The 17182-nt window shown below is 42.8% G+C and overlaps 2 protein-coding genes across 12 annotated transcripts in view; both read left to right on the forward strand.

Moving 5' to 3' along the window:
• The window catches only part of LOC1274767 (protein GDAP2 homolog), a 42883-nt gene extending 38557 nt beyond the window's left edge, over nucleotides 1-4326 (forward strand). For all 11 annotated transcript variants that reach the window (XM_061646102.1, XM_061646103.1, XM_061646097.1 and 8 more), the window contains one exon: nucleotides 4-4326. In XM_061646102.1, coding sequence (XP_061502086.1) covers nucleotides 4-60 — 57 coding nt within the window. In that variant the 3' untranslated portion in view covers nucleotides 61-4326. The remainder of the gene's footprint in view (nucleotides 1-3) is intronic.
• A 2141-nt stretch (nucleotides 4327-6467) lies between these two features.
• Nucleotides 6468-15871, forward strand: LOC3289899 (uncharacterized). Its single transcript, XM_061646094.1, has 8 exons — nucleotides 6468-6768; nucleotides 8925-9340; nucleotides 9407-9595; nucleotides 9670-13504; nucleotides 13567-13773; nucleotides 13865-15029; nucleotides 15101-15495; nucleotides 15559-15871. The coding sequence occupies exons 1-8, from the start codon at nucleotides 6675-6677 to the stop codon at nucleotides 15783-15785; spliced, it is 6528 nt and encodes a 2175-aa protein (XP_061502078.1). The 5' UTR covers nucleotides 6468-6674; the 3' UTR covers nucleotides 15786-15871.
• Nucleotides 15872-17182: the final 1311 nt, after the last annotated feature.

The following is a 17182-nucleotide window of genomic DNA, read 5'->3' on the forward strand; positions in this document are numbered from 1 at the left end:
CAGACTAACGGTATACACTACTTCCAACCGATCACAAACACATCGTCGCCAGCGTCCTAAGCATCGGACGGACCCGTCAACACCCCTGTTGTTGTACGCGCCATCAGCTTCCGGTTATTGTTGATGCGGAAGATCGATTAGCGATCTTGTTTATTGCACACTACACTGCACATGAGCACATAGTCTTACCCCAAACAAAGAAGAAGGAAAAAAACACACACACACGCGAACTCCGAAGCGCATTTATCAACGGTACCACCGTTTCCCACCCGAAAATTGCGACAGGTTTTCAATCAATACAATATCCTCACTTCCTCCCGCCATTATGCAGTGAAGAAGAAAGTGGCAATAGTTAATGGAGAGCTAAAAGCAGAAGACAACTTCATACATCCATCGTACTGTTGCTACTGTTCTGTCGAAGCAATGTTTAATATGATAAGCGGGACTGAAACTGAAATCTTTGCTTCCCTTTCACCATTGTTAGGTGTTGTGTATGTGTGAGAGAAAGAGCGTGCAAAGAAGATACTGGCAGTAAATTTGGCGTGATAAGTAGAATCCCTGCATCAAAACAAACAAGCAGAAGTAATGGTACTTACCTTTCTTGCTAAAGGAAAGGATTAATCCTTAACATGGTAACAAGACAATGTGCGAACAAAAAAAGAATAATAAAAAACTCACAGGGTGATACTGCAACAGTGTTGACGAAGGCGGCGTAAGGTTGGTTTTAGAATGGGAGTACCCGTTTGCGAAACGGACACGCCTGTGCCAGAGAGCAAATGGTAAAAAGAATATAACGATTGTACTATTTAACTCTAGTAGAATAACATAAACTGTCTCATACTCTCAGATATACAATACTAAAACCTAGAAACTGAAGCCTTCGCCATCAATCGTGTGCGCAACTAGCAGCGACAGTTAAGCGCCGTTCGTTAGCAGAGGATAAAATATGTAGCGGATGTCGTCCAGCATCCGACCATAGTATTGAGAAGCAATGTGTAGCGCGCACGCATTGTGCGTGCTTGAGCATAGGGATCCGATAAAAGTAGATAAACGAAAACTAATATACATTTTGTTCAGCCAGTCCCCCGTTGAACGAGACCCGTTAATGAAAATCGTTGTTATTGGTCACTGAGCGCGTAGTGCGAGTAGCAGCAGTGGTTTGTTGCTGTTAACCCCGACCCCCGAGGTGTGTTAAAACGAATTTATTGTCCTCGAATTTCCTCTTCCTTTTGCACTGACTTTCGACTAAGATGGGCGCGCATTGATGATGCCTCGCGCTCGGGACGCCAAATGTAATTACACTTTATTCGCGCATTCACCTGGTTGGGTAGTAGTTATTCAACTAAAAATGGAAATTCAAACAACAGAAAAAACAAAACTAGAAGAGCAATCTAAATAGTCATGCAAGTGTTAAAATATTTGGATTAAGTTCTGCGTGAGCTTTTGAACACGACCACATGTTTTTATTTGTAATAATAATTACTTCGGTTTTCGGTTGCCATGCCCGGAGTGTCTTTCGGAGATTAAAACCAAAAAAAAAAAAAAAGAAAATACAGGAGCAAAATGGTATCAGGTCTATTTAGTTTTTACCGGTACCGTTTTGGGCGTTGTTTGATTTCCAATTTCGCTACTATCGTTCTGGATGTGTAGTGTCATACGAGTTGAGTTTGATCGTTTGCTACTGCACAATTGTAACCGTGCTCGTGCAGAAGGAGTAAATCTATTGTTATATGGACCTTGCAATGGACGAATTGTTAAAGAACTGTGCGTCCGATCATTATACAAAAGACATATATTGCGTAGTACTGTTGAAAATGGGCAAGCGAAAGTGGATGCAGGGTCGATGCAGTGTAAATTATCACGGCTCAGGTCGACGATAAAACACTGCAACAAGGGAATGAAAAGTATTAAAGCGAATTGAGAAAGGGAGAGATGGAGCAAACAAAAAAAAACATGGTAGCAATAGACAAGTTGATACATATATACATACACTTGTGTATAAAGAACACGGCCCCATACAAATACACACACAAACACAGATGTATGACTTACGATTAGTGATATATTCGCAACTGCGTAATTGCGCTATATTTTAGGACATGATAATCACGAAAAATTGATGCACCGAACCCCACTATCATCCTACGCGCATCCTACGAAAAAATCAACTGTGCAATTTAAACAACCATTACATCTGCTGCATTCTTACTGTTTGAGTATTGTGGAGTTATTGTGAAAGTTTTCATCCCATCTGTGAATGCTGTTATATTTTACCTATAGATCATTAAAAAAAAAATACATACATATAAAGTGTAAAGGATTGTTTCATGGACACAAGCATACCTGGATCGGCGTTTGGTTTAAAAAAAAAACACTTTTTGCTTTAGGCGCCATTCCACACTCAACGCGCTACTGTTGACAGCCGTTTTTGTAATGTGCACGAACAGATAAGTACAGAACCTTACCTAAAATGCCTTAGCCAAATAAAACATTTGCGTTTGTTCTGTTGTACATTTAAACTTTACGCTAATTGAGATTGGTTTTAGTATGTAGAAGAACAACTAATTCGGGTTGACTGCTTGTACAGGGGAAGTTTTGCTACATTTTCCACTAACATACATTGACAGCATGACTGTTTCCCAGTTTCTGGCACTATCACTATATTTCTCTCCCAAAAGATATGTTGCGTGTTTCAATCTCCTCTTCTTCAACTCATACATTGAATGTGCCAATGTTTCTTCATGGTTAACAGTTTCACGGCGTAACGCAAGCTCAAAACAAACAACAAAAATTGAACAAGAAAACACGAAGATTTAAAAAAGAAAGATAATATCATTCCACAGCAATCATACTCCTTCATCATCGTGTCACACATGTAACACCTTTCAGGGCTTACGTAGTGAAATATGTAGTGTGTAAAGCTAGTCAAAGAAGAAGAAGAAGAAGAAGAAGAAGGAAAAAAACCGTAACATGAAACGAAAAACTTTAATTCCATGCTGTTTGTAAGATTTGCAATGAGCTGAGAAAGCAAGAGAAAGAAAGTAAAGCAGATCAAAACGAGAAACAAAAAAAAAAAACAAAACAAAACAAAAGTTAAGACAAAAATGCGCCAAGCGATTTCAAATGTTAATCAACAAAATAGCTAAATCCCGACGTTGCTGTAGCAAAATGAAATGAAAGACAAATCAAACGCCTATGCATGCCTGCGCCTACACGTACTAACAACGTTGAAGCCTCCTTCCCTCCGCTCTCACCGTTTCGCAACCCCATTCGCCCCAAACAAGAAAGGGACGGAAAAAGGAGTTTGAAAAGGAGGATGGAACACAGATAACATCACACATTAATTAATCGCAAAGTTGAACCAAGCAAACACCAATTTCATTGTTTCGTTTTGTACTTAGAGGAAAAGAAACATAGTAAGTGTGATTCGTTTCGCCCTAGAGCAATGAGCGTGTTGTGTATAGTGGGAATGATGATGGGTTGTTGAAAGCGTTGGCATGGATTGCTCCAGTCAACCATCTTCGAACGGCGGTAGCAACAAAAAGGAATTACAGTTGAAAATTGTAGCTTAAATTGCGGGAATTCTGCGGGTCGACGTGTAATGAAGGATTATATTTAACAGGTTGAACCAAAGACGCACCTACATGGGAGGTTCCAACACCTTTACCGTTCGATCAGTCGAGATACACTCTTAAATAGATGAATATTACATTTCACACCGAGCGAAGCGGAAAGAACAGTAGATAGTTTATGTTGCATGCGCTGTTCATGATCCGCCTGTAGTGCGGTAGAGCAAACGTTTCTCAAATACAAAAACTCCTCTTAACAGGCACACACACACAAAACCAGGTAGTGTAGTTAAGGCTGACCAATTTTTGTTGCCGTTTCCTGCACGCTAGGGTCGGCAGCCCCCCGGGACGATAAGGATGACAACGGAGGAACCCTAACAAAGCAGTGCTAGCAGCAACAGTATATCGACGATGTACATACACACGACACTGTTCACGCCTGGTGAGCTTTTAAGTTTGCGACTTGTTGTTTAATCTTTGCACGGGAAACAAAGTGTTGGTAATGCAAACGAAACGAGCAGCCTACTCCCCAATTTTGTTAAATATTATCAGCATTAGGTGGCAAGCTACTAAAAAACAAGCAAAACCAAAACGAACAAAAAAAGGTATTTAAACAAATAAGGCTCAAGCTCGAAAGCGTTTTAAAATTCAATCCTGTAACCAGCAGGAAAACGGCCGATGAAGGATGAACAAGTGAATGAATTTAATAGTTGCGAGTGTGATTCTAAGAAATAAACTATTTGGTTGATTGGAAAAACGAACAGTTTCCATTCCAATGTAGCGTCCGAAACGTTTTGAGAGCAAAAATTAATAAATGAAAATAAATGAAAGCGCGTTTAATTTTTGCATTTTTATCACCAGTTGTGCCGCTTAGTCATCATCATTAACATTGTGAAGTAACCTGCTGTCGCAACAAGGATGGAGATCTGGTTAGTAACCAGCCAGAGGTCCTTTCGCAGTGGGTTCAGTACTTTCATCAATTACTCAACGACCAGTTTAACGAACAGCTAGAAGCGCCACTAGCAGATAGTGTCATGCTTTTGCCACCTAGCATAGAAGAAACACAACAAGCTATCCGTTGGCTGAAAAATAACAAGGCACTTGAACTGGTCAAGAATGGAGGTGCATGACTAGAAAACGAGATTCATCAAATTGTTACTGAGCTATACCACACAGCGAATCGATACCTTGTGATTGGAATCTCGGCATCATCTACCCCGTATACAAGAACGGAGACAGGTTAAACTCCAACATCTACAGAGGTATTACGGTGTTGAATTCTTATTCTTAGGCACAACAACCACTGCCGGTCAAGGCCTGCCTGAACCCTAGTGAGAAGTGGGCTTGGCTTTCAGTGACTTATTGATTACCCATAACAGAATAGTCAGTCCTACGTATGGGGGCACGGTCTATTCGGGACTTGAACCCATGACGGGCATGCTGTTTAGTCGTACGAGTTGACGACTGTACCACCAGACTGGCAAGGTGTCGAATTCCGCCTATAAAATATTGTTCCTGATCCTTCAGGATCGCGTTGTCTTAGGCATACTTAGGCGTAACGTATAAATAGGTGAACGCACTCTTCCAGCCTTCCAAGTTTTCACCTATCTGGGGTCAAAGTTCAGCAACGACAATGGTAACTGATTTGCGCGCAAGGATGCTGGCTGCCAAATGGTCATTCTGCACCCTGAAAAATCAGTTCACCTCTAAGAATCTGTCACGATAGACGAGGCTGTGACTATATAGCACCTATATAGTACCGGTACTCACATACGCCTCTGAGACATGGACACTATCCAAATCTGACGAAACCCTCTAAGCTACGTTCAAGAGCGAGACTCAGCCCGTGAAGTCTTTTTAAGCTGTTCTCATGGACGGAGGAGTCGTGGTAGGCCCTAACTGAGGTTTCTTGATGGCGGAGGGGGAGGGGGGAATCCGCCATTAAGGCCGGGATAACGGACAGGCAGACGAAGATGCGAGACTGTGAGCGCTTTTGGACACTCCTGAGATAGGCCTAGATGGCAAAGCGGTTATAGCGCCGGAGAAGTAAGTAAGTAAGGGATCAAAGGTAACGAGAGCGATAACGACCGATGAGTACGATTAAGATCTATGCAAGAGTTTGATCCTGGCCATGGACTCAACAAACGACTTGATAAATAGTTTTACATTTATCCGTTACGACCTCGTCGTCCACCTCATCGTTATTTCACACTTTGTACATTTCATGCAATCGTTGATTGCTTTTTGAAATTCAAATGCCTCTTTCGTTACACTTACTAGAAGGTATTGCCAGCGAGATGGTGCATTAGTTTCTCAGGAACTGTTAAGTACAAATCCTGAATCATAGACAAAATATGAGTCATATCAAGAAAATTTCCTCAAAGCAGGATATTATCAACCATAGGAATGTCACGCACTATCACTTCCTTTTATATAATTCGTTAGGTTCTCTATATACATCTTCATCTCTGTACAAGGGAGCGTTCTCGTTTCACGGTAAAATGAGCAGTATTTTACACACATAACAATAAAATAGGTTGTATTGATGGGCAATTTTCTTCAAATGCTCAGGATAAGATGGCACATGTGACGCTAAATCAATTTCATCCTGCCTAAAATGTGTTTGCGTACTTCAGCAAATCATAAACACAACCTTACCTCTCCCCTTTTTCTAGCAACGACAGCAAGTGGTAGTGGGTCATACAAGATACTGCTTCCTCTACGTATGCACCGGTTTACTGTGCTTGTTGACATCCCGGTGGGCTCCCCGGTACAACAAGCCCGTATCTGATTTTAATTTATCAGATAACGGAATCAATCGACGGATGCTCGATATTGCCTATCACACTTCACGCAAGGGCGATGAAGAAGGTCCGCCAACATACACCGCCATTGATAACCGTGGTGGCAAACAGTTGCTTGACGGCAATACTGGGTAACGGACGAATATGATCGGTCGAGTGTACCGCAGTGCTTGGCTAGTTCATAAACGAGACAATTAATTTCGGCTAGCGCAAAGTGCTCACGAAGGAAGAAGATAGCAGTAAAGTGCTCGTTTTTACATGTGCTCTCACGTGTCATCCTTAAGCATCTGTCGGCAGTGCAATGGGTAGTGAAAGTAATTACAGCGTCTTGAGAAAGCTCCCGGTAGCCGCGATAGTAGTTCTAACGATAGTGTCGGCTTCCGTCACTGCGCAAGGTGAGCCATCAAGTCTAGTTTGTGCAAAATCCTACACGTGCCCAAACGTTGTTGAAGTTCTTAGTGGTGTACTTAAAACTTCTTAAAATGTGTTTAATTAAATCCACACCACTGATGTTAGCCATGTGTAATACACGTTGCAAACGGTGTCACATAAAAACCCTGAAATAACACATCATTTGTCATAAGAAAGTAAACGCAAATAGACCCGACCAAGTGAATGTGTGCCCAGTGATGATAGATACTATCAAAGTGACAGCTACAACCATCGCCCATTTGATGATTGCTTGTTAAAACAGGCCCATTAAACGTCGGCACTCAGGAATGGTGCTGGGCTTTGATGGATTGCGTCTGTTTCGGAGATTCAAAGATTGTTTCCTTTAAGTGTCAATGACAGGTGGCAGACATTAAAGAAGGTGATGCACTCAACAATTGACTCATCATTTGGAGGAACCAACAAAGGGTGTCATATTCGCTGAATATTGTTTTAATAGGGTTTTGACGTTTTTGTGTTAGAGTTTTGAACTTCTTATCTACTAGATTATTTTCAACTGCCAGAGCTCAGTGCCGCAATCATGTGCTATTGAAATTGTGTTATCGGTGTTAATTAATATTTGATGGCATCGTATTGTTGGCCTTACGTTATCACTTTTTTTCGCAGCAATTCGCAGCAATACACAGCTGGCAGTATAACCTGTACCTTCTAAGCCAATCTGATAGAAAATTCACATCCGTGTTTTTATCAACAGATTTTTAGCCATTTATTTCAACCACTCACCCTGACCAATCCATTTAAAGTGCACCCAGAGGATGAGCAATAACTCACTTAGCTTATCTCAAATGATAAATGTAGCTTCTGGTGCTCTTGACGCCGAAGAAGAACTTAATTCGGGGCTTTCTTATGTTTTTATCAATTTCCAAGAACCAAAACAATTGATTGGAGTGTACAGCTCACTATTTCCGTGTTAATTATTACTTTATAATGAATGATTTATAATGAAAATCAATTTGTCATGAACTTATGCCATGGCGATCAGATGACCTATTCGTTAGACATACTGGATTCTACAGACTGGACGGGATCAATTCGTATCCGGCATAGTTCCTCCAGTCATCTTCTGATATGTTTAATATGTTTAATATGTTTATTGATTAATCCATCAGGATCTTGAAGATCCTACATGATTGTACTTAAACTAGTGCTTATAGACTATGTAAGGTATATAATAAATCGATGGGGGAGAACTGGTGCACAAGAATAGAAAATGTATTTTGAAAATTTGATTATTACGTAAATTGTGTCCTGAGTCTATCTCTAAAAACTTTCTGTGGTATGTTGAAATCGAATAAATCGTAGTTATTTATGAAAGTTCGACACATAGCTGACATAGGATCAGACTGGCCAAAACGAGTTCTATAACGAGGGACGGATATGAATTGACGTGTACGTAGATTCCTAGATGGCGCGTTAAATTCTATCGTAGCTAATAGAGTAGGAGCATCAATATAGTGGTTGAGTAGTCCTGATATAAAAAGGCATTTAGCTATCTCACGGCGCTTTTTCAAAAGCTGAATCCCTAAAAGCAGACACCGGGAATGGTATGACGGTAACACATCGCCCTGTCGCCATGGTAAGAGTCTTACTGCATATCTAGTCGCTTTTCTTTGGATGGCCTCGATTCGATTACTCCATTGCTCGGTGCAGGGGTTGCTAACAATACTGCCATATTCTAACACTGATCGAACGTAGGTGGTTTTTATGGTCATATGATTGCAGAAACCTTGCGTTGATCGAATAATCCAACCCAGTAGTTGGTTCCCTCTGGACACTGTATTCTTTAGGTGATCGTTAAATGTTAAACGTGTGTCGAGAATGATCCCAAGGTCGCGGAATGTAACGGTGCGTTCAACGGATATGTTATCGATCTGGTAGTTGAATCGAGTGCAGGACCGAGAACGGTAAAAAGACAAGACACGACATTTTTCAATACATAGCACCATTGATATCACGGATTTGACTACACCAAAGAGAGGGAAGGGATATGTTGTCAATATGGAATATAAATTTTAGGCTATTTCAGACTTATTCCATCGCAACCTTACCAAACATCGCCCAACGCTTATACCACTTCCTTTTCCTCCCATGTTCCTCACAGAATGTTCCTCGCCAACACTCACTTTTGTTGGCCAGTTTCCAACAGAGCCTGAAGTATCGACCACGGTGGGCGTCGGCTACACACTGGCTCAGCATGAAGTGAGCAACGTTCTCTCCGTCAAAGTCAATCCAAGTCAAACAGGTTTGCCGGTGTACATCGATGCAGTCCTCGCAGACGGCCGGCTGCTAATCAAAACGAGCGCTCAGTTCGCTGATTACGAAAAGCTAGATGATAAATTGTTCTTTTTCAACCGTGTCGTCTTTACCTGCACTTCGGGCTCTGTTCGCGAGATGAATTTCAGACAGTCGATCAAGGAAGAAAACAACCATGCGCCGCTGTTCTCCAAAACCAGCTACGACATTACAATTCCATTGCCATTGCCGAGGGAATTCAATATACAACAGTTCATCGACGGAGTAAGGTTTTTCTTTACAGTTTCGCGTAAGTTAAGTGACGGCTTGCTGATTGTGAATGTTTTATAGGGCAATGGAGTGGTAGCGAATGACTACGACATAACGAAGAATAAGATAACATTTTCCATCGACGAAAATGACTATTTTATCGTTCAGTCCATTGGTGGATCATCACGTACAGAGACCATGGCGAATTTGATAACGAAACAAACGCTTACGAAAATACAACCACCGATCACAGTGCAGATTACTGCTATGGTAAGTATGATCGCTAATGTTGAGATATGGATGGTGTCACTAACAATAAGTGTGGCAATTTGTTCCTTTTTTAGGATGAATGGAACCCTCCGAAAACATCGACGGCAAGGATCACCATTGTTGGCGATCCAGTGATTTCGTTCGTAACACCACCAGACTTTGAACAAAGCCTTTACAAAACAGTCTACAAAATAGGCGATACTTTCACACCCATTCGGATTGCTCTGTTGGCCAACACGTATGATACCAGTGTCCGTTACGAAGCTTCTGGAGAGGATGCGGATTATTTCACCATCACACCAGCAACAGATCGGAGCAGCGTTACGGTAGCGTTACGTTCGGGCACACAAATCGATACAGAAAAGAAGCTGCTTAGCTTAACGATCACCGCTAGCCGGACGGGTACGGAGTTTGTTGGACGCACAGCACTGGTAGTGGAGCTTTCGCACGAACCGAAAATTGTGCCCACCTTCGAAGCCTCCCTCTACACCGGTACGATAGATCGTAACAAAGTGATAACCGTAGAGAGCATCAAACTACTGCCAACCACCAGTGATAGTAGCGTACGTGTGCGATTGTCCGGAGAAGATTCTCAGTACTTCACACTAACGTTTGCCAACAATCAAGCCACCCTGGCTCCATCGAATATGCTGACCGATGCGGTGCTGAAGGAAAAGAATTTCTTTCTAGTGACTCTGCAGGCAGAAAAGATTGACGTCGGTACAGGTGAAGCACTGGTTGTGCTAACGGTAGAGAAGAGCAACACGAAAGATCCACATTTTGAACAGACGCTGTACGAAGGTACGATCACCGAAACGGGTGTACTGAATGTGCCGACGGTTCGCATTTCACCGGACAGTTTCGTGCAAGGTTTGCAGTACGACTACACGGGTGACACTACGCTGGTCACAGTTAATCCGGACAGTACTGGCACCTTCACCATAACAGCTAACAACGTTACGCCCGAAAAACTGATCGGCAAAAGCTATATCCTGCTGTCGATCGTTGCCAAGCTGGAAGATGAAGAAACAGCCCACACTGTAGTTATCTTCAAGGTGCTTCGCACTCCGATAGTGTTGCCAAAGTTTACCGAGCCCTTCCTCGACGGTGAGCTAGTGTTGAACACGCTAGAAGTACGCCTTCCGAACGTGGAGCTCGTGCTGGACACCTTCTCAGCCGACACTAAAGTAAGGATCGTCGATGATCGGTACTTTTTCGACATCCTGGAGGATTTTCCGGAAAACGTGTTCAAAGTGTACCTGCGTTTAAACGTCACCAGAGAAATGTTGCGTGATATCGATCGGCTTTCTCTGCAAGTGGAGGCGCAAAATCCAAACTCTGAAAAATCATACTGCTTCATTACGGTAGACGTAAGCCGAGCTGCACCACCAGCTTTCGAGCGACTTGTCTATGATGGTGTGATTGATGAAACGAAACAGCTAGTTGAAGAGATCGTGGCTAAACTTACGTCCGACTCCGCAGGAGAAATGATTACGTACACACTCGAAGGCGAAGATGTGACGTTTTTCTCAATAAAAGAAACGCCCACATGGGATAATATACGCATCGCGCTTAAGTCACCGTTAAGCGATGAGGAGTTTGATAGCCGCACTCATTTCCAGCTGAATATTAAAGCCACAAACACACTGTTAGCTGTAGATACGGTCGTGCCCTTGATAGTGTACGTGAAGCATTCTTTGGTAAAAATTCCCAAATTCGAAAAACCCCTCTACAAGTCGCGCATCGATACCGGTCTTAAGCTTGTGCCATTTGAGCAAATTAAGCTAGAACCCGGAACGTACGTTGGGATGGCCACGGTTACAATTCGCAACAGCAACAGCGAGTTCTTCGGTGTGCAGCTGCAGGAAGGCATCGTTACGATACAGCTGCTAAAGGAGCTTGATGCAGCGTCGGTGAGTGGTGTTAAACGATTCGAGTTTGTCATAGAATGCGCTAACCCAGATTTGATGTCAGGCTTCACTACCATACTCATTGACATTGATCGTGTGGTTGCGCCTGAGTTTTCCGATCGCTTCTACAATGGAGAAGTACGCGAAGGCGCACAGCAGATAACGTTTGATAAGGCAGTTACTCTCAAACCGCAAACGATTGTAACCGATACAGTATACGAGCTGGAAGGAGTTGATAGCGCTCTGGTACGATACGTTGTATCGAACGATCGTAGTTTGAGTTTCTTTTTGCGCGACGAAGTAAGCAAGGAACAACTGAAGACGCGCTCAGAAATCACATTCATAGTAGTTGCCAGTAATCCTAGCAACAGCCAGCCAGCACTAGTACCATGCACGGTGAAGATTATCCGCGAAGTAAAACCCAGCTTTACGCGTACTTCATTCCGGGGCAAAATTGTGGAAGGTAATACGGTGGTCGATTTTGGAAGCTTTCCAATTGCTTGGGAAGCCGACAGTGTGAAGGATACGGCCACATTCATTATCGTTGACGCAGTGCCGAACAGTTACTTTGAGGTGCAGCCAAGTGAAAATCGTCTATCGATTAACATTGCTCTAAAGCCCGACGTAAAATGGGATCAGGTGCGGTCGTACCCCTATTGCCAGCTCATCCTGCAAGCTACAAATCCCGGATCTGACACGGCACAATGTACGCTTGTGATTGACGTCGAAAGTCTTCCCACCATCACACCAACCTTCACCAAAGCCATCTATCGTGGTTCGCTACAGGAAGGTACGAAGGAGGTGGTGTTCTCGGCTGCTGACACAATTACCGTACAACCGGGAACCATTATGCCATCCTTCCAGTTCACTGCCGCTGAAGGTGATGCGAACCTGTTTGATGTGATGATGGTCGATGATAACAAATTTAAAGTGTCGCTTAAAGATAGCATCGCCCCGGGCACCATTGAGGGGCGCGACATGTTAAGCTTCATCATAACCATTAACAACGCGTACAGTGCAGACGATACAGCTACCATTGTGATCACTATCAAGCTGGACGATATCATCAGTCCGGCCTTTTCAAAGCTGCTGTATAGTGGCACCATCCTCGAAGGTACCAGTGTGTTGAGTTTGCAAGAATCGATCCTACTAAGTGGTGGAACGTACACAGAAAACACTGAAATAGGCATTGGTGGAACGGATGCCGCACTGTTCGCTGTTTCAAGAGCGGAATCTGTGCTGAATCTACGCATTAAAGCAGATACAATCGACTGGAATGAGCTAGATGCAAAACACTACTTAAGCATTTACGTACAAGCCACCAATCCTGGCAGTGACACGGCCACATCCTTTGTGGTGATCGAAATTGAACGTCTGCAGCAACCCCAGTTCGTCCAATCCTCTTCTCACGGGTACATCGAAGCCGGTGAGCGTAACGTACGTTTCGCAGACGGTTCGGAACTGAGGATAGTAACCGACAGCACGCAACCTGGTTATCAGTGGAATCTTGCCGGAGACGATTATCAGCTGTTCGATGGGTCGTTGGTGGAAGATTTGTTCAAATTCAGTCTTAAAGAATCGGCTGCCACGGAACAGTTGTTGGGCACCAGGACGACTCTCAACTTCAAAGTCATTCTCCGAAATCCCAATGGAAGAACAATCGATTCGACAGTGGTGGTGAACCGCCGACTGTATGTGCCCCAGTTTTCCAAGCACATCTACACTGGTTCGTTCAATGTCGATCTGCAGTTGTTGCTTGCGGATGCGATACAAATAACGCAAGCAAGCTTTGCGAGTGGAACTGTTGTCACCATACTCGAGTCTAATGTTGATTTCCTTGCGCTTGAGCAAAGCGAGGGCAGTGTGGAGCTAAAGCTGTCCCGAGCAATTTCGACCGACGATTTCCAGGGTCTACAAACGGTACGTCTCGTGCTGTTAGCTAAGGCATCCGAAGATAGCTGGAGTACTTGCTCGGTTATGTTGGCAGTTCCTGATGGAAGTAAGTTGGATTAAATGTAATGCGTTGTACAACTTCAGGTCTGACCTATTCCTTCATTGCAGCGCCCTGTATTCCTTTGCCTCCGATTGTGGACTGTTCTAGTTGTTACAACTGCACTACTGGCGGTATTCAGGAGGATGTGCCCGTATTTCCGTACGGTGACTTCAGATTTCAATTGCGAAGCGATACTACAGGTGCAATTGGTACGGTAACCGCTATTGTAAAAGATCCAACAGCTGTTGTTCAACACACTCTGGATATGGAAGATGGTAAGGATTATTTGAATAGGTATTTGTATTGATGTAGGATCGGTTAGTTGGTTTCTCGCCGTCACTTCTGTATGTTTGTTTCGAATTGTAGCATACTTGAAAGAGCACCTTTCCATAACACCTGAAGGACGATTAATACTTGATCGTCCGATCATACCGAACGTCTATCAATTCCTCGTGCATGCAACGAACACGGCGGCGGGAAAGCGTGCTACTGCAAACGTTCTACTTGACGTGCTGAATCAATTTGAGTGTACGGAGGGTGATAAGCAAGTAGCGGTCGATCAGGTGCTGTTCGTGAAGCATCTTGAGGAGGAACGGCCGCATGCGACAATTTTCTCTACCCAACTAAGCGAATCGTGTACTTACGAGCTGATTAGCGAACATCCAATAGAGGATGGCCAACAGGAGCCTTACTTCTATATCGATCCTGAAACAAACTGGCTTGCTTCGAGAAGTTTTGACCGCGAAAATGAAAAGCTGTTCCAAAACATGGACGTACCGCAATTTAAGCTTGTGCTGAAATTAAATTGCCTCGATAATGACGAAGCTGCGGATCAAGCTAATCGACGATCGATGGTGAAACGATCGCTCGTGAACACGGAGACAATAAACTACGCACCCGATATTACGATAGTGAGCATTATCGTGGACGATATTAACGATAACGATCCTATCTTCATATACCCTGAAACGGCATCCGGAAACAAGGTCTGGCTTGGTTTCCCAGAACCTTCCCTAGCTAACAGACTCATGCTGTCCGGGCTGATAGATGTTGTGGCGACGGACGCGGACGAGGATTTGAATGCAAAGATCAGATACAGTGTGGCAGAAAACGAACATTTCAACGTACATCCCGAAACTGGCTCCATTAAACCGACAAAAGATTCGCTACGTGCCTCCAATATCATTGATCTAATTGTGTATGCAACAGATCGTGATGGTGCAGTAGACGGACGCAGCAGTCGCCTGGAAATTACTGTACATCGTCTGGACGAAAATCAGATTGCGTTCATCACCCTTGATGCGGCTGACGAAGCCACCGTGCAGGAGTTCACCGAACAGGTTAATCGCCAAAGCAATTTCCATCTAAAGGTACTCCATCAGAGTATCGTGCCGTTGTTGGAAGCGTCCAGTAGTCGAGCAAACGTTACAAAAGCTGTCCGACAGGTACAAAATACGATGAGTTCTATGCGACTTATTGTGTACGCAATAAACGATAACAATCAGCTACTGAGTACGAACGATATTCGAGAGTAAGTAACGTCATCTAACAAAATTATGATGTAGAGGAGGTTTTTATTTAAATTTAACTTCTTTTTTGCAGAGGCATAAGAGCGGTGTTTCCAAATATTAAATCATCGGCTATAGAATCGTTCGGCAATGCGGTTTGCTATGGAAACCAAACTAATTCCTCCTGTCCAGAAGAATTTTCCGACGGCTCCAGCAACAGTGGTCTAATCGCTTCAACGTCCGTGCTGGGAGGGCTTCTCCTTATCTGCATGGCGCTTACGATTGTGCTGTACCTACGCTATGTGAGACCATTGTCGAAAGGAACTGACAACAATCCGTCGGATATAGTGCAGCTTGAAAATGATTTCGACACTACTCCACCGTCTACCTCGCCATCCTTAGGTGCGAAGAAGGAACGGAATGCTGACGACCCCGAAATGGTGGAAGATAGGAAAATATCTATTAACATTGCTGGCATCACCATGCAAGGTAGTATTATACTGAAGCGTTACGGAAAGCAAAGTACGATTGTAAATTGCACTATTTTTACAGAGTCTGAAGATACCAACGTGGATGCTGGTAATCGGCTGGCCCGTTCCTTAACCGAGCGGTTAGACGAGGAAGATGAGTATGGCGCTATAACTTCCGGAACATCTGGGCCGGAAACGACCAGCGAACCAAAGAACGTCAAGTTCAACGAGGTCGTTGAAAGGATAGAGGTGCAGGAGCACCATAGCGACGAAGAGGACGGTAGCTCGGTGTACGAAGAGCGTTTGTAGCGACCATAGCAGTCGGTTTACAATATGATGTAAATTAACAGTGGCATAACATAAGTTTGGATGTAAATAAAAATAAAAATCATAAATCAATACGGTTCAATGACTTTCCAACCTACAGAACGCAATTGGTACAGACCCATTTGCTGGTTAGCAACATGTGCATTAAAATATGTGTTTAAATTATTAAAACTATTCGAACACATGTAACCAACACAGAATAATATTTCATAAACGACGGTTTTAACAACAATCTCAAAGTTTTTATTACGAAAATTGTAGATATTTTTGCGATATTCACAGATTGTCTTGCTAAAATTGCGGAGTTTTTTTTTGCAACAATCGCACAGTTTTTTGCGACAGTCGCAATTTTTTTACGACTATCTCAGATATCCTTGCGAGAAATGTCAGAACTTTTAGCGACAATCGCATTTTTTTTTGCGGCAATCGCAGATCTTTTTGCTACAATTTTTTTAATCGTAAGATTTTTTTATTTCTTCAGCATGATTTTCAACGTCTTAACGTATTAAGCTGGATAGAGTTTGACAGTTCTTTGTGATGTGTTGAAAATCATGCGTAAAAACTTAAATTTAATTATGGAACAAATACATCATTTGACAGCTGTTGAAAAATATTTTGGATGCGTTGAATAATTTTGAGCACATTCGAAAGTGACTTGAAAAACCCTGTAATTCATCGCAATGCGTTGTTTTCGTGTTTGTTAGCGACATCTATCGGGATTTCCAAGACATAAACCAAAGTAACTTTTTAAATACAGTGAACCCTCTCTTATTTGACACCTCTCCAATTTGAAAAACCTCTCTTATTTGAACATTTTGCACAGTCCCTTGATTTCCAGTACATTTTTGTACCTCTAATTTGGAAAACCTCTGAAATCTGTATCCCTCTTATTTGTGTATGGTGTTGCCATGGTTATTGAAAGATGTATGCTCAAATTGGCGATTTTGTTCGCAGTTTCCTATGGCAACAGTTAAGGCTGCATACTCAATGTTCTGTCTCTTTCTTGTTTGGATGGACCTTTCATTCACTTTCCACCTCTGTAATTTGAAAACCCCTCTTATTCGACAGTCCCATCGCCTCTCAAATAAGAGAGGGTTCACTGTAGTAAGACAAAGTGTGTTCTATTCTTGTCTTTACATCAGAATCACTCTAGTGATAAGTTTACTTTTTTCTTCTCATTGACCAATTGAGTCTGGTTGGGATTGGCACAATAATTCTGAATAGCTTTACCTTTTACAATTTAATTGTGAATACGTAGCGGAAAGCAGGGCAAAATGGGCATATTAAATCTTCTTCTTCTTTGGCTCAACAACCGTTGTCGGTCAAGGCGTTTTTATCGTTTTTGCGATTTTATCGGACGCTTCTGTCAAACGCTATTT

This window comes from Anopheles gambiae, chromosome 2 (assembly GCF_943734735.2).
Source record: "Anopheles gambiae chromosome 2, idAnoGambNW_F1_1, whole genome shotgun sequence".
Lineage (NCBI taxonomy): Eukaryota > Metazoa > Arthropoda > Insecta > Diptera > Culicidae > Anopheles > Anopheles gambiae.